Here is a 21,048-nt window from a genome sequence, read left to right as displayed (position 1 = left end):
TCGTTCTGACCCACACTCAGAGTAGTTTCCATGCAATTTATTTTCACTGTCCCTACAGAATTAAAAACTTGCCTCACAAAAATCTGCAACTCCTTGGTCATGAAAAGCACTTACAGGCCATGTGATACAGCTGACAAAGGCAGTTCCATCATGATTGTCACACTTCCTTTTCCTGTTACAAAAAACACCCGACCTGTCCTGTCCTCTCTGGTGATGCTGAGACCAGTAAGTGATGGAAAACCAGAACACTTTCTATCTTAGACAGAATGGGGTTTATAGCCTGGTTCCATCTGCAAAGGCTTGAAAAAACTGCAGCGCACAAACTAAACTCCCTCCCTCCACCCCATCAGCATCATACTCTGCACTAAAAGAAGTCAGACCTTTGTCACTACTTGCTGGTAAGAGCTTCAGTGTTTTCCACCTGGCTGTGAAAGGAAACGACAGTCATTGACAGAGTGGTGGGTTTCTTCATCACGTTTCATTTCTTCTCCATCAGCCTCAACTATTCGCAAGACACCCAAAAAGTGCGTCAATAAAATAACCCCAGGTTAACTGTCTGACTTTCTAATGAAATTAAATAAATTAATTTTTCTCTAGGTACGGTGGAGATGAAGGATTTTCTCTCTCAGCCTGCAGCCATGCACAAGATGTGTCTTCCTCTGGAAGCTGGTTTCACATGGTGGCTTAGATTTTCCCACTTTGTATCTAGCACCATTTGAAATCAGTGTTCTAGGAGCAAGAATTACAGCGTGGGAGGGGACCAAGCAGCTGCTAACTCCACTGATGGCCTCTGCTCCTTAAAACAGCACTTTTTCCAATGTTTTTTGTTTTGTTTTTTTGCTAGCCATCCACTCTGTAACATCACCTGATTTCTAGACATCTATACAACCACTGTATACACTCTCTGAAGCTAGGGCCACAACAAGAACAGCTTCCTTCCACTGTATTTCTACTTAATAAACAATGGATATTGAGTTCAAGTTGTCCAGAGTAAAGTGGTCCGAAAGTTGCATGAAAACCAGTGCAGCACTTCTCGTATCTTGACAGGAAGAGTACTCCTTTACTGAACAACCACTAGGACTCTGACATTTAATTTACTAACTTAGAGCAAATTTATTTCCACTCTTTGCTTAAGGACTCTATCACCACAGAATTACCATTTTGTTGCTCCCAGAGACTTGCTCTGCAAACACAGAAATTCCCTCCAACAACTTGATCTCAGCAGTTAAACACAGAAGTGCCTTCAGCAACCGTGATGATGGCACACTGGTGCACACAGAATCCACTCCTTTTCCTAGAATTATTTCTTAAATCTGTTGCTGGTAATCTCTAGTAATGTTTCAGTTTCAGTAGACTTCTACACCCTTGCATCCAAACCGCTAAAATGAAGCTAAACTCTTTTTGCTCAACCTCACTCTTGTCAAACATCATATCCAGAACAGACGCTCGCTGTGTGGATGAAGCATTTGATCAGGCCACTGCACAGTCATCTTGACAGAATGTGTAGCTGTCATCTACAAGAGGATTCTTCTCTGAGCCAGGAAAGTATCTCTTACACAGGCTGACCGATTTCTCTTGGTGTTCAGAGTCTCAGTTTTTGTCTAGCACCATTTGAAATCGGTTATGATGTAGGGGGAAAAGCAGCAGTAATGGAAAACTTCATTCCCCTGCCCCCCAAAGTCCTTAGAAACAAACACCAGCAAAAGCTCCACAAACATGTACGCTGTTCTCTGCCCTGAAGTTACACCCCCTGGCCGAACATCCTGCACCAAGGAGGACAGTCAGCATCACGTTCAACTAGGAGGGATGCTGACAGAGAAAGCAAAGCATCTGCTCAAACACCTAACTAAGACTCTTCAACTCAAGCAAGCCAGGGCCCGTGTGTGAGGGCACAGCCACCCACCCTTCTGACCAGCTCTGTGCCATGTGCTGTTTGTTTGCCTTAACCTGTTATTCACTCAGCTTTTTTTCCTTTCAAATAAAATTGTGTGCTACTTGGTACCAGGCTCTGTCTCAGGTAGACAGATTACAGGCGTCCCTGCTGGACAATACCTAACTGCTGCAAGTCTCTTGATTTCAGGCCTCAGCTCCACATTCACTACCCTGTATGAACCACACTCAAAAGTGACCATTTAGACGGATTTTAAGTGCAACACAAGAAGCCTTTCAACCCCTGACACCTCTTTCACACTTGACATTAAACCAGGTAATGCTGGACCCAAGTTTGTGGCTCCCACTGTGAGAACATGACTTGTTTTACCAGTAGATGGCAATAACACAGTGTTACTGCAGCCAGCCTTTTGCTTAGCACAAAGTCCATGATTCAATTATCAGCTCCAGATTCTAACATGAAATCATTCGCGTGGGACTGAGTTTTAGAAAAATGGTGCAGAATTCATTACAATTAGGACAAATTAATTTGCAGTGTTTCAGTCAAACTGCCTATCCCAGCAATGCTCATTGCCATCCCAAAACTTCAGACTGCCAAGCTGTGTAGTCTATGTGCTGCCATCATTTTTAGTCCACAGTATCACAAGCACAAACTAAAAAAAAATAGTGTATTAGTTATTTTTCTATTCCACCCCCTAAAAGGCTTCATTCTGTAAGGCAGCTGACTCCACACATTTCTGCACAAAGGAAGTTAAGTACATTTTGAGTGTGAACCTCATACAATTAAAAATAATCACATCCTACTTATCATTTTCCTTAAAAATGCCCAAGCTCTATTCCCTAGGGAGTAAATCTGTCACACACCGGACAGAAGTGCCAGAACAGTCCCTGGGCTTTGCTCTTGACTTGGTGTTACCTCCTAACAGCCACATAATAGTCTCCCTATTCTCTATCAGTTTTACCAGTTTTTCAGGAACGAACACCAAAAGGGTTTGGAAGTTCCAGGATCCCTGGACTTCCAACAGAAAACCAAAAGGCTATGGGACTGCTCAGCAATTAACACACATTCTCTACACTGCCATGAAGTCATTCATGAAGTCATATGCACAAAGTACCATCCCTACAGTTACCACCTAATGCAAGTAGGGTACAGCAAAAATCATCCTAAGAATAAAGGAAAAAGAGCTGCTTCCCACACGACGAATGAAAGACAAACACTTACTGCTAAATAATTTAAGGTTTTTATTTGTAACATTACAAGTCACCACTAGTTTTTACATCTGGAAAAAAAAGTATAAAAATAAGGCCATTTCTTACAGTTATTTCACTTTAGCACTAAGTGCATTTCAGCGTATTTCAGAGCATTGAAGATGCCACACACAATCAAGCTAGTGACCAACATGCTCAATTCCCAGTGCGTTGTCATAGTATGTACAAACAATTATCAAACCACATATCAGCCAGGCAATGAACAGCAAGCCATTCTGTGTGGCCAAAACCCCTTTTTAATAACCAAATACTACTATGAACACTGACAATACAACTGCTGGGACTGTCCCAAAAAGCCCTATAACGCCCTGAACAGTTCTGTTACTCAATCTGCTCATGACAGTGGAGAGCAGTGCCAATCCACCACAGACAAGCCAGAGCTTAAAAGCTGCCTCAGTCTTCTGAAGTGAGGCAAGTGGGTTTTTCTGGGACAACTGGTTCCTACAGGCTGCCTGCATGTTGGCAGCAAACTCAGAGATTCACAAAGCCAAAACCTTTCCTAATTAAGCTTTTAGCTTAAACAAGGAATTAGAAATAGAAAATATGCCTTTAAAGTAACAGCTATCAATGCACATCTGAGTCTCACCTCACAGCAGATTCTGTGATGGGAGCTCCTGGAATCACAGGCTTGACTAAAATGCTTGATGAAGTAAGCAGATACCTGAAGAGAGACCACATCTACTGTCACTTCCAGCACACCCACTCCTTCATTCCTGCAGCTAAGCTGGTCTGGTTTTCCTTTAACATGGCAAGAGAAGGGAGTCAGGCAGGGAAAGACTGTTTCTCAACCCCACCAGGTGCTCAGTCTAGCATTACAGAGGCAGACCTAGCATCAGTGTCTGTACACAGATTTGCAATGCTGTATGTGGAAGAGATGATTTCCAAGTAAAAAAAGCAAGGAATCTAGACCCATACAGCGTCCTTTCTATCCTGAAGAGCAACAAAATTCTCTCTAAAACTGACATCAAGGCTCAACAAAACAAACAAGCATCCTAGGGTATTTATACTCTGCTCCTGACAGGAGATGGGTACCACTGATTCCTCAACAGTTCATTTAATTAGGCACCTTCTGTCGACAGGCCAACAAATTTAAAGACAGGGGATACCTTTGCTATAGGAACTTCCAGTTCTCCATTCCAACAAATCCTCTGTAGTCTTTCTGGGACTATATCCAAGAGCCAAAAATATAGATGGCTTTTTTTCCCTTCTTAAAGGCAATGGAAAAGCTCTAAAACTCTGATTTAAAGGCACAATTCATCAGATATACAGAAACCAACTTTGGCAAACAAAGAGGTAGTATACCTAAGATCTAAACTGACAGTTTTATAAAGACACAGCACCAATGGCACCAATCTCTTAAGGAAATGAACAGTAAAACATTTCAGAATCCAAGAGACATCATGTTGTTCACTGCCTCAACCGCAACAACGAACAAGAAGCACATTCAGGTTTTAAGTGAGAACAACTGACATTGATTGGACAGTCTTCTGGAGGTAAAGAGGTAGCACTGAAGGCAGCAGCAGCAGGTGCTGTGACAGTGACATGACCAGTACTTCTGCTGACACAGACACTCCTGCAGGCTACACGTAAGTGCCTTTAAGATCATTCCACATACACAGAAAAGACAGTATGAGTGGCCCACAAGGAAAGCAGATATATATATATATTATTCTTATCCTATCAATAAACTCCCTATGACAGTTAATCAGTAGTATAAGACATAGAACAAGATAATTAATCTACAGAAACTCAAGGCAAGTGCAATAATATTCCATTTCTGATAGATATATTCAACTGCAAATTCTCTCCCACCCCCAAAAAAGGTCATTCATGCTTTACAGATCTTATATTCGGCAGTACAGGGAGTGCTGTCATGTTTCCTAAAACAAAAAAACAAGTCAAATCAGAGATTTTACATTTAAACAGCTTTTACATTTATACTGAAAGCACATCCTTAGTTTTATCATTAAATCAACAGGTAAAGTCATGAAACTAAACCATTATTTGTCCTCTTCTTACTAAGCAACTCCCAGACTAAGGAGACTTTTCCTTCATTTCATCCATTGAACTTCTAAGAATGACCACAGAGCAGAAAAGCATTTGATCCAAATAGATCTTTTAAAGTAATGAATGGCACGTGCCCAAGCATTATCAGAAACTGAGATCAGACAGAAGGGTTACAGGATTCCTAGCTAATTTGGAGACTACATCAGAAGCATCCCATATAAATTTATTTTACATACAGCATGTTGTTTAGCACATATTTTATAAGCAGAAGCTGAATATTCATTTGTGAGAAATGACTTTGCAATCCATTATTAGCAGATTTACAGCAGTTAAACAGATGAGCATTAAAATTCATTATTACATCCATATCTGTGTGTTTTCAAGTTCCTGAGTAACTCCCGTTTTGCTTTACAGAAGAAACCCCACATCAAACCTCTGCACTATTCCTCTAAGTCTCTATGGAATTCCAGGTACTGTAGGAAAAATGCAGCAGTTAATAGTGTGCACACATACCAGGCTATTCATTTCTTTATCATTGTCCTGTGCAAAAGATTTGAAATAAGAACTCTGTTCTAGTCTCTCTCTTGATTTCTTTTTCCTCTCTCCAGAAATAAACCAAACTAATCCTATTTCACTCAGAAACATCTTACTTCAGAGGTAAAGATGATATTCCTTAATCCATACATTATTCTGGAACTAACTCCAAGCTTAATTTTTCTATATGCCATCTCAAACTTATAAAAAAAGACTGACAATTCACTTGCTCTTTAAAAAAAGACCATGCATTTGGAAAGACCTTTGCATTAAGCCAGGATAAGAGACCAAGTTTCATCCATTACCTTTTCAGAGTTTGTGTAATGGTGAAGAGCAACACAAGTGAAGATAAGGAAGAGTTTACAAAAGTATTTGTAGTGCAAACTTTAATTGTTAAGACAAAATGCTGGCAAGGAACAGGTAAACTAAGCTGTCTGGCCTTAAATCTGTCCTGTTGTAACAAGGTTTGAAAAGTGAGGTTTTTGAAAGAGCTAATTTGACCCTACAGAAGTGCAGGAGCAACTGTTGCTGCCATCAACGCACCCGAGTACTGGGCTAAGCACTATGTGAAAACACAGGAGAGGAAATCAGTTCCAAACAAACTCCTATGTTGACCCTAACAAAAGTAACACACCACTGGAATCCATTTCACCTGACTGAAAGAGGTGCAAGTGTTTTACTGAGAACATCCACAGTTTCTATTTTTAGAGAAAAATATATTCCACATCCTTTAACGACAAGCCAAGATATATAACAGGGCAACCACTGGGAGACATCATTTGTGACACTGACTGACAATTCTTTATGGAATATGTCCTATCATCCCAAAATAGTCTCTCCTACAGGAAACTGAGATTCTCAGTTAGCCAGGTTTTACACTTCTGAAATTCTAAGTGAACCATAATAATAATTAAAAAAAAGACATTTAAGCTCAGTTGCAAAAGTCCAAATGAAGTGGAAAGTTGTATACCTTGTTAAGATTCAATTAATTCATGTGTGCAGTTTCTTCCATCTCAGCTGGTACATTAGTTTTTAAAATACATGTTTCCTTGCAACTCTCATCAACTGTGTATGAGCTGAACAGCAGAAGGGGAAAAAGTTCTAATTGAATGTCCTATAAAACTGGCAGATTAAACACACAAGAAAGAAAGGGCAAGAACAGATTTTTTGCTGCAATTTGAAGACTACAAACCAGCAAGTATGAGGCACTGGCAGCACAACAGTTCACAGAGGTTCAACTGTATCAGAAACTCAGAAAACTAAAGAGGGAGATCTAGGCCTTAATAAAAGGAGATTAGATGAGGTTTCTCAGACAAGAAAGAGGTTTAATAGTCAGATGTTCACAGCCAGGAAGCTTAAGCACTGGGCACATTAAGACTTTTCATGTTGTAAAATTCTCAGGAATACAACATCCTATAATTTTCAGTTATGTTGCTTTAGATCCCTCCTCCTTCCTACACCCTCCACAGACAAAAGCAAAAGTACTAGGACAGCACTTTCTAACTCCCACATACGCCTCCTTGGACCATCCAGACTGCAGATTATCCAAGTCACAGATGAAAAGGGATTGCTCCAAAGCACTGAGTTACTTTGCAGCACACAGGTACACAGCCACTCTGCTTACAGAGCCACTCAGGTCTTTGTAACAACACTTTACTGCCTATATGGAAGATACTAAGCCTAAAGCCTCCCTGGGTATAAGCTAACTCCAGGGTTTTCCCAAGTGGGACTGTGTGTACTTCATTACAAGTATGAATCACAGGAATATTTCCCCTGGTTTGCTATATTTACAGCATCCCTTCCTTTGCTTCACATACCCCAGGTGAATTCCAACAGATTTTGTGAAAAGGTAATTTAGTTGTGATGAGCTGCTTATCAAACCATGCTATGTGTACCACCTGACTTACTCTGAATTTCCAGTATTTTCTATGTTACAAACTATTTCTCCAACAAAATAGGCTTCTATCAAGAAGACAAAATACAACATCATTGCAAGAAGCAAGGAGCAAAGAGCCATTTAAATCTCCTGCCACCCATCCATGAGAAAGCACACACAGCAATGAATTGTTGAGAAAATCAAGTTCAAAAGGCTCCACACATCTTATTAAAACCAGACCACTACTACTTATGCATCCAGTATTTTAGAGTTGATTTTGCAAGTCTTTAACATAGGGACACCTATCATTGCTGCTGCAGGAGAAAAAACTTCAGTAGATCCACGCATGAAACATCCCAGCAGCCAAGCTGACCATCAGCTTTCTCAAGCAGCAGAGGAACATGTCTTGACATCCATCTTTTCATATCTTCCTTGTAACTAAGCCCATGTCATTTTATCCAAGGTGCTGCACATCCTAAACACAAGACTTAAGTGATGGTCCAGTTACCCCCACTGCCAGTGGTGCATCTTATGCAGAGGAAGCTCCTTAGGTCACCTCCAAGGCTTCCAAGGTCATGTAAACCACTCTGGATCTTAAAGCCTGTGAGATCTAGTGATGCCAGAGTGTATCCAAGCAACAAAGCACCACAAGCCCACACCACCACTGGTTTTAAGAGGTAAACTGGCATGTTCTTAGAGCAGATGCAAACAACACTTCCCTCAGCTAGTGAACTATGCCAAATGGAAGCCTAGGAACAGGGGTTATCCCTTCTTTGAAATGAGTGCAAGTTAATTAGCAGCTTATCCAAACAGCAGACACAAGAAGTCAAACAGGTTGTTAGGTACTTCAGCTCTGACAAGCTCACATGTAACCATCAGGCATTTGAAGAAGAAAGGGCAGATAAAGCTCAAGAAACTCACATACATGTTAGCACTGCTTTTGCTCAGTCATGTAGAACTTTGCCATAATAATAATAATAATAATAAAGTAGGCTTACTCACCCATTTTGTGAAAAGAATTTCTTATAGGCCCAGAAGGCTGCCAGGAACACCACAACTGCCACAATCACTTTAAGAAGAATTTTTAAAAAGCCTTAGAGTGATAAAGACCACCTCTAGCTCTACAAAAAAAGCCTCAAATTTGTAGCAGAAATAGCACAGTCTGAATCCACAGTCCCATACAACCTTTCCTCCCCCAAAAAAACCCTTTAAAATTTGCATGGCTTATTTCATAAATATGTACTTGATGCTTTACTCAAGACTTTTAAAGATAGTTCAGCTCAAGAACAGTGACCATCAAGACTTTACCACCCCACCAGCCCAAGTACCATTAAAAGAGGTGTATCAACATCCCCATACGACTTTTTACAAGTTTATAAGGAAGTGGTAAGATTACTGGCACAGTTAATTCATTCAAGCTTCAAGCAAAACCAAGCTCTGAAGTGTTTCTGAAAGTGACCAAGTTGTGGAATTCTGCCTTTGAAATCTAATGCATCACATACAGTGAAAAAGTAAATATTTAACATGAAAAAGTAAATATTTATCAATAATGTAACCTATAATTCCTAAGCAATCTTTTCTTGAAATATGCAGCTTTAGGAGCAGACAAGCATTTTTACAGTAACCAAAACTCCAAAATCATGTTATGTCATGATGACCAGAGTATCAATTCTAAATTAAAGAAATGAAATCCACATCTTGTCTCATTCAGGTTTGATAAGATACTTACCACAGATGATGGCAATAACGTAAGCACCTAAAACCAGAGGGAAACAGTATCACCAGAGGATCATAAATGCTTTCTATACAAACATTATAAAAAATATTCACAAAGTCATTTCAAATTAATCAAGCAGTACTATCAACACAGGCCAGTTAATATCCTAACATTTATTTAACTTTAAATATCCCTATTTTTAAATTGATTTTACCAAAACCTGTATTTCTTACATCAAAATAAAGAACTTTGCATTGAATGACTTCTCCTGAATACAAAAGAAGGTCCCATGTCTTTTCATTCAGTTGGTACTTACTTAAATGGCAGGTTGGCACTCCAGGAACCCAGTGGTCTTCTCCAACATACTGAATTTGAGCTTCACCATGTAACGTGTAGCCTGCATAACATTCAATTTTAATAAAATCCCCAACAGAATATGAAGGTTTTTGTCCATCAACTACTCTACCAAAATCTATGTGTGGAGTGAAACCAGAACTCACAGGCCCACCTGGAAAGAGAGGAGAAAAAAATTAAGGAAATAAAGGCCAAGCACAGAGGTGGCACATGAAGCAGACTCAAGGAGTTGTCCCTCTGCCCTTGATTTTGCCAATTGTCAGTTTTACTCACATGTACAGTTTTTTAAATAACTCCATGTATTCTGTCCTTGACAAGTTGCTGTCATCTCCCCAGTGCCATCAGGGAAAGTGCAGCCAGCAATGCACTTGACCTGAACAGATTCTCCTCTTCCATACACAGACTGAGCTGGAATCACTGTCCCAGCTGTGATCTTCGGGGCACCACATCGATCTTCAGTAACTAATCAATTAATTTAAAAGTAAGTTTAGTGATAATAAACTTTAAATGTTTCATAATTCATTAACTCACTCCACAAATATAATTACTTTTGTATGAGAAAAAGAGATCAGCATATCTGAACAGTTAACTTTACCACAATTTTAAGTATAAACGTTTCCTTTATGAGCCTTAAAAGAAATACCACTACAGGCATTGAGGTAATAGGATCTTACTGTGTGGCAGCTAAGAAATTATTTATTGTTGTAAGGTCTAGAATAATTTCCAGGTGCTCCATCCAGCTCACTCATTAGGGAACACTTAAGCAGACTCTGTAATTATTTTGATTCCTCTAGATGGATGCTGTCGGTTTCCTCATTGTGGACACTCCTAGTTCTTTTTATCAGAATTCAGAAGCATATCTTTTCTCCCCTATTTACATGCAGAACCACTAGAACAAACACCCTGGTGCAGTGTATCCACACAACTCCTACATGCACATCTGTAACTCAACTCACACCATCAGAATGGTTAAGGTTGGAAGGGACCTTGAAGATCATCAGGTTCCAACCTCCCTCTATGAGCAGGGACACCTCCCACCAGACCAGGCTGCACAAGCCTCATCCAACCTGGCCTTGAACACCTCCAGGGAGGGGCGATCAACCTCCCTGGGCAACCTACTGCCATCTGAAAAGTCTTTGGAGTTGAGAGTCACTCTAACGCCTGAAATAGTTGATGAGGCTCCATATCAACTCCTTAGCTTCTGATTTCCAACGACAGTGCTATGATTTAAAAATTTACCTAAGACAGATTTACAACATTCTCGACATACAAGAGAAAGTTATTTTCTTATTTAAAGGCTTACTTCTCTCACAAGTTGGTTTTGCAGGAGACCAGGTGTTATCTTCTCCACAGGTAATGATGTTCAACCCGTTCATGAAAAACCCTGGATCACACTCAAACCTGACTGAGTCCCTGTAGCTGTAGGAAGGTCCAAAACCAGATACTTTTTTTCCATTTTCAACTTTTGGGTTATCACATTTGACCACTGAAAGAGTTAAAAGAAAAACAGCTCTGAAACATTTGTTAAAAGTCTCTTTGCAACAGACACAGCATCCTTATCTAATTGCTCAAATTGTTTTGGAGGGGTTTGGTGAACAGGTTCTTCTCTTGAAAGAGAAGGTCCTGGGCTTGAACTGTTGAGGTGTATCAGTACATGGATAAATAAGAAACTGTAATAATTGATATAATCATGTTCCACTTCCAAAGGACATACTCCTGGACAGTGGCAGAATTTCAGACAACAAAGTGACACTGCTTAGGGCTCAAGTAACAAGATGCAAGCACCTGGTGCCCCTCCTTCCATCTGCAAAGCAAGACATGCTGCTTGCTGGGCTTTGCACTTATTTCTGCCCTTCATAGTAGCAGTGTTTAGATACAGTGTTCTTCATTATCTCCTTACCACTTATCATCTACCTTCCATGTTCTTGCAGTTCACACAATTTTTCTTCAGCTGCTCAGGTTTTATGGTCTTTCAGTTCCTCCACTGTGTCACTTTTCCCAACATACAGATTTTTGAAGTTTTAACTTAAAATGCTAGTCACATTCTGTGTCCTGATCAATATCCATAACACAGTGGATCTGATCTCCACTGGAACTATACCAAATCTAGTACCAGAGGATTTTTCTTCTTTTCTAGAGGGAGCTCCTTTCCCACCCCCAACCCTCCTGTCTCCTTCCAAAAAATGGGACAGACCTTGACGTTTTGGAGTCACAGAGGCTATAATAAAGAAGTCCATTAAAAATGCCAACAACCTTTACATTCTGGAAGAGGTTCACTCCAAATTCCATTTAAGTGTTCATCAGAAGTGCAGAAAATAGTAGCTGAGCCAATCAGGGAGAAGGGATCTGAGCCTTTTGGCACCTGATCACAGGTGTAGGTCACTGCTGTCTCATACACGTAGTCGGCTGCTGGTGTGTAGTGCCCGTGGGGTATGTCTGGAGGTGGCCCACAAGGAATTCCTAGAAATAAACCACACCAATTAGTCAACAGGATTTTGCTGTTACCTTTTTTGTCTCAGAGATGGCGAGCCTTGATTTTCAAAGAATTTAATTTAAAATCTGCCATGTAGTTATTCCTAAGACAAGCTACAGTTATACCCCAGAGCTACCAAAGGCCATTTATTGCAGGGAGTCTCAATCCCAAGACAACACTGACTTTAAATAATATGAGCCAATTACCACAATAACTGGTATTTTTCAGTGCTCATTCCTCAGGCACATCCCCACTAGTTTAAAAAAAACAAAACAAAACTGGAAAGCTCATGGCACAGCTCTTTGTAAACAAACTATCACCATCTCAATCTAAACTTAAACACAGTCATTTACTTACTTTCACAGAAAGGAAGATCTTTATCCCAGTCAACACCTTTATTCTTAACTACACAGGAAATTTCACTAGTTCCAATTAATCTGAACCTAGACAAGAAAGAACCGTTGAAGAGGTGAAACTTAAAGAAATTTCTTGTTTCTCCAACAAGCAGCTAGAAACTTTGTATCATTGTGTTTTGTGAATATGAGGACATGACACACCCAGTTTTTGTTTTAATGGTAATGGCATTTTAATTATTTTTTTTTTATTATGCTGACAGTCTCAGCTTTGAAAACTAAAGAGAAGCAACTGAGACATCACTACAGGAAGTGATGGAAGTCTCACCATTCTAATACATGTTCCCTCTAATACTAAAGCCCTGAAGTTACTAACACTGAAAAATAAGTTGTTAAAAGCAAAAAGAGGAAAAAAACTGTGTAGAAGGTCAGTGCTTTTGAGCTAATTTGCTATATACAGGCAGGTGGGCCATTATTCAAAATAATAATGAAGGGTGACATATATATATTTATTCTCTCTGACAGAGAAGCATTAAAAAAAGTTATTAAAGGTAACACTCGTTTTCACTCGGCAGAATCTCACTAAAAAGCTTAAGCCTTGGTTGATGTGAACAGAAAGTAAAAGCAGGGAATTAAATAAAAATTAGCTGTGATTTTAATTCTGCAGGTGTAATTCAGGAGAAGACATTTCAAGTCAGAACTTGAATGGAACCTGCATAAGAAAGTTTCAGTTTGGTTCAAATCTGGTCTAATTCAGAAGAAAGTGAAAAAGGATTCAGTCACTTCACCAAAATACTTACCCTCTTTGACAAGAAAAAGTAGCTTTTGAACCAAATGTAAGATCTGTTACAGTAATAAAACCATGTTCTAATTCTCCTGGATGATTACATTTTCTCTCTGGGGAAAAGGGGAAAGAAAAGAAAAACAATCAACATCTTTGTAGTCACGCACAAAGGCTCAGTCTGTGGCATATATTGCTCCTACAGTCGTTTGCATTTTCCAAGCTTTGCTTAAAAAAATTACAGAAGACTAATTCCCACTGGAAAAACAATTAACTTGTTAAATGTCAAAGGCAAAGGAGCTCAGGCACACGTTACCCGTGCAGAACTGCTCTATGGGTGACCACTGCAAGTCTTCCCCACATGTAAGAGTTGCTGATTTCCCGAAGATCCTCATGTAGCCTGGTCGGCAGACGTAGGACACGGTGCTTCCGACGGGAAAGCTCTGCCCGGTGCTCACCCCCTCCTCGGGCTCCGCGTACTGCAGCCTCTCGGGGGCTGGACACCCGTCTGGGGGGCAAGGGGAAGGCAAAAGCAACGCTGAGGCGAATTCAGAAGGTTTCAAGAACTCCTTAGTAAATCAAAGCGCTGACATCCTGAAGAGCCAGAGCCGTCTTTGCGTTTCACCACCTTTCAATTTGCTAACTCACACTTCAACCGCACCCCCTGTCCGACTCTACGCTACTGCAGGTCGCTTATTTGTTTTCTCAAGTTCTTCCTCAGCACTCTACCCAGACAACACGTTTCCTCGCGCTTTCCACCGTCCCCCTCTCCGCCCGCAGCCGAGCACGGGCGGAGCGCGCCGCACACCCACCGCGCTGAGGCGCTTCCTTACCTTGCGGCAGGGAGAACAAACAGCGGCCACGCGGTTAATTTCCTTTCCCGAGGCAAAAAGCCAGGCAGACCGTGAAGGGGGCCCTGGAACCAGCTACCCCAGGCACCCGAGACCCGCAGACCCTGGGGCATTTCGAGGTGCGGTTAACGCTGAAGGTGTGAAACCCTCCGGGGCACCAGGACCGCGTTCAAGACCTCGCAACCCGGGCACAAGTGCCAGATCCGCCCAGTTTTCCACAAGACTTACACGCGAGAGGCCTTCTCCTCTCGGACGACACCCGTTAGAGACAGCCTCATCGCTTGGAGGTTCACCAAGCCACAAAAAAAGAAAACGTAACCCCCAAACCGGGGCTCGGGGCCAGCACCCCCCGCCTCCCGGCCCCACCGGACCCGCCGCCCCGAGACCCTTCCCTCCCCAGCGCCGCCCCGAGCGGGCCCGGGAGCTTCGGGCCTCGGGAGCTTCGGGCCCCGGAGCTTCGGGCCCGGGAGCTTCGGGCCTCGAGAGCTTCGGGCCCGGGAGCTTCGAGCCCGGGAGCTTCGGGCCCGGGAGCTTCGGGCCTCGAGAGCTTCGGGCCCCGGGAGCTTCGGGCCCGGGAGCTTCGAGCCTCGAGAGCTTCGGGCCCCGGGAGCGTCGGGCCCCGGAGCTTCGGGCCTCGAGAGCTTCGGGCCCCGGGAGCGTCGGGCCCCGGGAGCGTCGGGCCCCGGGAGCTCCGGGCCCCGGGAGCTTCCCCCCCTCCTCCCGCAGCCCCCTCCGGGAGGACAGGACGAGCCCTCTTCCTCCTCCCTCCCTCAGCTCCCCCGCTGGGCTGCGGGGAGCCAGGGCCCCTCTCCTCACCCTGAGCCCGCGTCCCGCCGAGCCACAGCAGCGCGGGCAGCAGCCGCAGCAGCCGCAGCAGCCGCAGCCCCGGGCCCCGGGCGAGCAGCGGCCCCATCGCGGCGGCCCCGAGACGCAGCGCGGGGCTGGGGCGCATGCGCGGCCCCGCCCGGCCCCGCCGCCACGGGGGGCCCGGGGAACCCGCCCCTTCCCGCGCCGCGGCCCCGGGCAGCGCGGGGCAGGCTCGGAGCGGGGGGAGCTGCCCTGTCAGCGCCGCCTGACAACCCCAAGCGGTCCTTGGCTCCAGGGGAGCAGCCCGCTCCTCGGGGAGACAAAGCGCCGTGCCCGGCGGCGGTAAGAAACAACCGCGGCTTAACGCTCTGCTCGCTGGAAGAGACGCGACAACCCCGAGCGGTTCTTGTCCCACGTTCAGGCTTTATTGGGTGAAGCGTCCACAGAGGAACGCTGCAAATAAAGCGTTGCTGGGAGAAGACGCTGCGGACCTTAACGCAGCTGCTGGTTTAAGACAGATTTTGGTTTAACAACCTGTGGCTTCCACACATGCAGGGATGGGGTTGTGGGTCCGGCTCGTCACGGGGTGTGTGGGCAGAAACACTGAGCAGGGGCAGAGCACAGAACCCCTCTGAAGCAGCAGCTGTGCAGCTTGAGCCTTGTCCCATCCTCACAGTAATTACTGGGAGCAGAAGCAGAATTAATGTTTCTACAGGGAAGCACCTCCGGTTTGGTTTTTTTCTGCCCCAGAATTTCGGTCTCGGTGTGGGGGGGGGGGGGATGCTTCCACGCAGCTGCTCCCTTGTGCAGGGAACGAGTCCTGGGCCTGGTTAGTGGCAGCACGGGTCCCCAGCCTAGGAAAAAGATGACGTCCTGGGGTTACAATGAGGCTTTTCCTGTTTTCACACTGATGTCTAGAGATTTCATTATAACTCGGGGAGGGAGGAGCGAATTTCTGGGAAATCTATTGTTTGGAAGGATGAATTCTCTGAAACTGGCCTTAAAAAAATAATTAAAAAGGTAAAGTTTGCAGGTGCCATTTTGTAGGCAAAACTGCTTGTTTTCAGAGTGCTGCTGACACAGAAAGTTCGTTGTTAGTGTCTAACAGATTCAGCATAGAAAATAGATTTACCTGTAAGTAAAAATGGCATTGCAGTAGGTGTGAAAGCAAGCAGAAAACCCCAAAGGCCCAGTTCAGAGACCTTTTCTTATGCTACTGCTGCTAAGGGAGGTTTTTAGACAGTAAGCTCTCTAAAATGATAGGTAATCCTTACAAACAAAAACAATCAGAGGCAAGGCTGGAAGTCTGTGTCATCTCTTCAGAGTATTGAAAAGGAAACAGGCCCTCCCAGAATGTTTAACAGAAGATTGAAGGACGTTTTCTACTGGAATGACTATGGTGGAACAACTCAAGTTTGCAGTTATAACTGATATTTTATGTTGAGGAATATAAATCCATACCTTCTGTGGAAGACATGAATATTTCTGTTCCGTGTTCGGGGTGAGAGGGGCTTGGTAACTGTAGCTTTCATATGTGTTATAGTAGCTAAGTGAAAGAAAAAAAAAGAAAACAAGGAAGTGTATTGGTTTGTAAACGAACACTCAGGTTGGTTTTCCTCTAAGGAAGAGAGTCTTGAAAGAAAACCACATAACCACACCATTGATTCCAGGTTTGCTGTGACTTGTACAGTTTGTAAACATGAGCTGAAGATAGAAAATTACAAGATCCAGGCACAGCCAGCAAATATTTGAAGTGTGTAAAGTGTATAAAACTTGGGACTTGGCAACAAAGGACATGAAGGAACCAGAAGACCTCCTTACCCTTCCTTCTGCTTAGAAATAATTATCCAGACAATGCCTGCCCCCAGGAGAAGTAGAACTCCTGCAGCTGCCACTCCTGAGAGGGAAGAGCATGTGTTATTCTCACTGTGTATTTTAAAACGAATCAACACAAAGGACATAACAAGGCAGGTCTTCACAGCAAGCAGAGGGAAATGGTGCTTCTGGGGCCACTGCAGAAAGCTGAAGATCTGGCCACAAAAAAAACCAAAAAAACAAACAAAAAAAATTCTAAGCTGCTTACCCAGGCCTACTGAACCAGACTTGTGTGATGCTGAAGGGAAGAGGAAAAAGAAAAATCAGCACATTGTTCTAACAAAATATGATGTGTCCCAACTGTAGTGATTAATCACTTTATCAATGAAGCTTTTACTGCTTAGGCCTACGGGACAGGATTTCTTAAAAACCACACCATTTTTAATATATATGTTTCGGGTTTGTTTTTTTAATACAGAAAGACTTCTGCATATTTCAAATGTGTTTGCCCCTTTCGGTTTGATCTTGGCTTCAGTTACATTTCACTCACTCAGTTTACAGGCTGGTAGAGGAGAGTCCCAGCTGAAGTCCTCTTGGCACTGAATCTGGCTGACGCCTTCCAGCGTGTAGCCATCATCACATTCAAGAGTCAGCTTGGTCCCCGAGCTGTAAGTATTTCCTCGTATGTCTTTCTTAACACCTTGAACTTCTGGGAATACACATCTGATCTCTGAAATTGGAAGTAACAGAAAAAGCTGTTCATACCACTTATTTCAATATAATGAGTTAGTTCCTTCCATTTAAGAGTCTAATCACTTTTCACAGTCCAAGCCCAAGAATTCTGGAGGAGATTGTTCTCAGGGGAGACCAAAGGGGTCACATCAACATCTATTTTTTCACCTTTGTTTCACATCTTCTTTTTTTTTAGTATTTATTTTTGCTATCACACATAATAGTTACTAAGGACACTTCAAAACCATGAGAATGTGGAATTGCAGGGTGAACTTTCCAGTGAGACTGCTTCTTTTAAAGAGCCTCTTGACTTATTTACATAAGCAATTGGTAGGTTATTTCCTCCCATTGTTATCCAAGGCTTTTCAACTCTTGAGTCACTGAGGTGGCTGCAACTCCACCAAGGAAGCACTTTGACTGGGTGATACATTTATTCCAGTGAATGTCCAGTTTTCCATGCAGGAACACCCATACTAGGAATCTTGTGACATTCATGAAATTGCCTTTATTGCTTTGCCCGATGACTGACCTTCACAAAGAGCTACTCAGAAATGCCAAGTTACAGATATCCAGGCATTTTCCAAGAAAGGGAATAGTCAGGCTCGTGTGTAAGCAGCAGACCATTCGTCAGAGATAAATTCTCTGATACAATATTTCCCTTTCCTTCCTGTTTGTGATAACTGGGGAGTGAGGCACACAAAAAGGGAAGGAAAAAGTTTCTACTCTTCTGCTAAAGATAAAAAGGTTTTACTGGAAGAAAGTCACTATGAGCTCATTCATAGCAACAAGAGCAGAGATGGAAAACATGCAAAGATTAAAATTGCTTGCCAGAATTGATGGTTCTGCCACCACAAACTTCAAACAATATGAGCAAACCAAGCACTCACACACCTTTGCACTGAGGAGGTGGCTGGCTCCAGGTTCCTGACACAGTGCAGTTGATGAAAGCATTCCCAAGCAGTGCATAGCCAGGATTGCAGGTGTAGGATACAGATTCTCCATAGGAAAAACTGTCAGAGATGTTGCCTTTGAGCTTCCCGTTGGTGATGTTTGGAGGATGGAGACACTTCACAACTGGAAAGTCAGGGACAGACAAACAGCAGTGTTGACATGAGGATCCCAATGGGCTGCCAGAGAGCACTAAGGCACCACAGCTTCACAGCCCTTAGATTGTTCATTTTTCATTTCTTCACCAAGACTCAACAACTGATTTTGTGCAGATCAAACCAGAGCTCATACAGGCAGGAGGGGAAACTTTTAAGGACTTGTGGATGGCTGTACCCTCTCTTCCCACAGCCCTGGATCCACTGGCAGAGCCAGCCCTGCCCACCCTTTGCACCCACTTCACCCCAGATCATCTGTGAAGCACGTGGCACCACACACGTTTCTGCCAACACAAAGGAACATGGCCCAGCATCGTCTTTGCTGGGACATTATCAGTGGTACATTCAGTTGTAGTGATGTCTCCAGGCCAACAGAGGGACTCCAATCTGATTGTTGTTCCATTCCCAGCTCTTGGGCTCACACCCAGCTGCCGACAGGGAGGGTATAAAGAACCCTCTAAACTGTGAAACTTGTGCAAGACAAAGACCACGGAGGCCACAGAGACCTTCTTCTTGGCCAGAGGCCTCTTTCTTTCTTTAGTGGTGGAGCTTGTTGAAGCAACAGCTGGTTTCACCAAGTCCTCTCACAAATATAACTTAATGTTTAACACGTGTAAAGTTGAGAAGATTCAGTGGAAGGAGCCCAAACACACCTTCACAGCGAGGGAGGGGACGGCTCCAGACTCCAGGTGCTGTACAACGAACAGACTTGTTCCCAACTAGGGAGAAGCCCCGTTTGCAGTGGTAGTGCACGAGGGCTCCTACACCAAAAGTGTCTGACAGGTGCCTGCTGTGTTTCCCATTAGCAATGCGTGGAGGATGCAGACACTTCACCACTGAAAGAGGAGGAGAGGGTGGGAGGGTGATGTTAATTGTAAAAAACATGATAGCAAGAGCGTTAAAAAGTGCAATTACTCCTCTTCCCTGTAAAAAGCAGGACTGGTTTGGAGGAGAAGGTAGTATTTAATAAATCTTGCCTCTTCTTAAAACAGACCTACCTGGCTTCCTTGTGGTACCAGGATGATGATGATAGTGTTCTGCCACTCCATCTAGATGCAGCATTAAGAGTTTAAAATACACATTTGATTGAGCAAACACAATGCACAAATTTATCTTAGTTTTCCATCATCCTGCCTTTATATTTCCAGCAAAAATTTCACTCCTCTCTGACAGTCAGTGTCCTGCCATGAAGCTACCAAATTTCTCACTTTGGGGAAACAAAGAGAATGTGGATTATGCTTTGCAACAAGCAGGGTGAGAGAAGTGCAAACCATGCTCATACTTACAGTGTTACCCAAAACCTGGCTCATCTGTGTGAGGAGAGAAGTGTAAATAAAAGGATTAATTTCTGGTTTCTCCTGAAAGTAGTTGGAGCAAACAGGAAAGATAAAGCCAAATGTGGCTTCAGTGAGTGTGGAGGAGCAGTCAGGAGGAATCTGCTGGCAGGTCAGTGTGCTGACACTTACCCTGCTCACAGACTGGTACGGGGGGCTCCCACGTTTTATCTGCCTGGCACTGGGCTGTGTGGTGGCCTCGCAAGGTGAAACCTTCACGGCACTTGAAGGTAACAGTGTCTCTGTACATGTAGCGATACTTGAGAACAGATACTTTCCCATTCTGGATCTGTGGGGCTGGACACATCACCTCTGAAAGACAAATTCATTGTCTCAAAGAGTAAGCCATGTCTATGCTGTAATTTGTGCATCTATAAATTCCATTCATAACCTGCCACTGCTCAGGGGAGTTTCACAGGTAGCACTTGAATAATTTCAAGCATCAAGGCCTATTTTAGTTCCTTTAGGTACCGAGGGTTACCACCTTATTGTATAAACATAGTTTTGTGTCTATAAATAGAATAATGCAAATATATTCTAGGAAATATATTAAATGGTATAGAAATCCATAAGCACTGTTAGCCATTCTCACGACTGCTTTATTATAGCAACCTGGTGCCTTCCAAACCAATTCCATCTGAAGGAAAGACTAATGGCAACCCTCAACTCCTGCAGAACAGCCTTGTGGTTTGGATAACAGCACCATCTTTGGAAGATCTCAGTTCAGTTTTACTCAATATCCCACTCTTCCACTACAGGACACGTTTCTTCCTTCATTTATTGTTTATATTTGTGAAATATGGGGGTCAAATCCCTGCAGGCATCTCACAACTCTTCATTCTACAGAGCTCTGAAACATCAAAAGCTGGCATCTGCGAGATTCCTAGAACTAAGCAAGCAAAACAAAACAATCCTAGAGGAACACGATGCTTTAAAAGTCTTATTCCTTAAGGTTCTGTTTATTTTAAGGACATGCCACTTTTTTATTTTAGGGACTTAATTTGGCATTTCAGGGCCAGATCTAGTCGTGACCTACTTACTCTGACAAATGGGAAGAACACCACTCCATGCAACATTTGCTCCAAAAACCTCACATCGCCTGTGCGACTGTCCAACCAGCCGGTGCCTGGAGTTACACAGAAAGAAATATCA

General features: G+C 43.2%; 1 protein-coding gene across 1 annotated transcript in view; it reads right to left on the bottom strand.

The window, feature by feature from the left end:
- The window catches only part of LOC127393846 (CUB and sushi domain-containing protein 1-like), a 71,439-nt gene that overhangs the window by 18,954 nt on the left and 31,437 nt on the right, over nt 1-21,048 (bottom strand). The window contains 9 exon segments of the mRNA XM_051639332.1: nt 11,901-12,107; nt 12,478-12,563; nt 13,274-13,370; nt 13,571-13,762; nt 14,922-15,287; nt 17,278-17,457; nt 18,351-18,533; nt 19,216-19,398; nt 20,029-20,208. Coding sequence (XP_051495292.1) covers nt 11,901-12,107; nt 12,478-12,563; nt 13,274-13,370; nt 13,571-13,762; nt 14,922-15,287; nt 17,278-17,457; nt 18,351-18,533; nt 19,216-19,398; nt 20,029-20,208 — 1,674 coding nt within the window.

The sequence above is a fragment of the Apus apus genome, chromosome 23, assembly GCF_020740795.1.
Source record: "Apus apus isolate bApuApu2 chromosome 23, bApuApu2.pri.cur, whole genome shotgun sequence".
In the NCBI taxonomy this organism is placed as follows: Eukaryota; Metazoa; Chordata; class Aves; order Apodiformes; family Apodidae; genus Apus; species Apus apus.
Note: the sequence above shows the minus strand (reverse complement) of the source record. Positions and strands in the feature narration are given on the sequence as shown.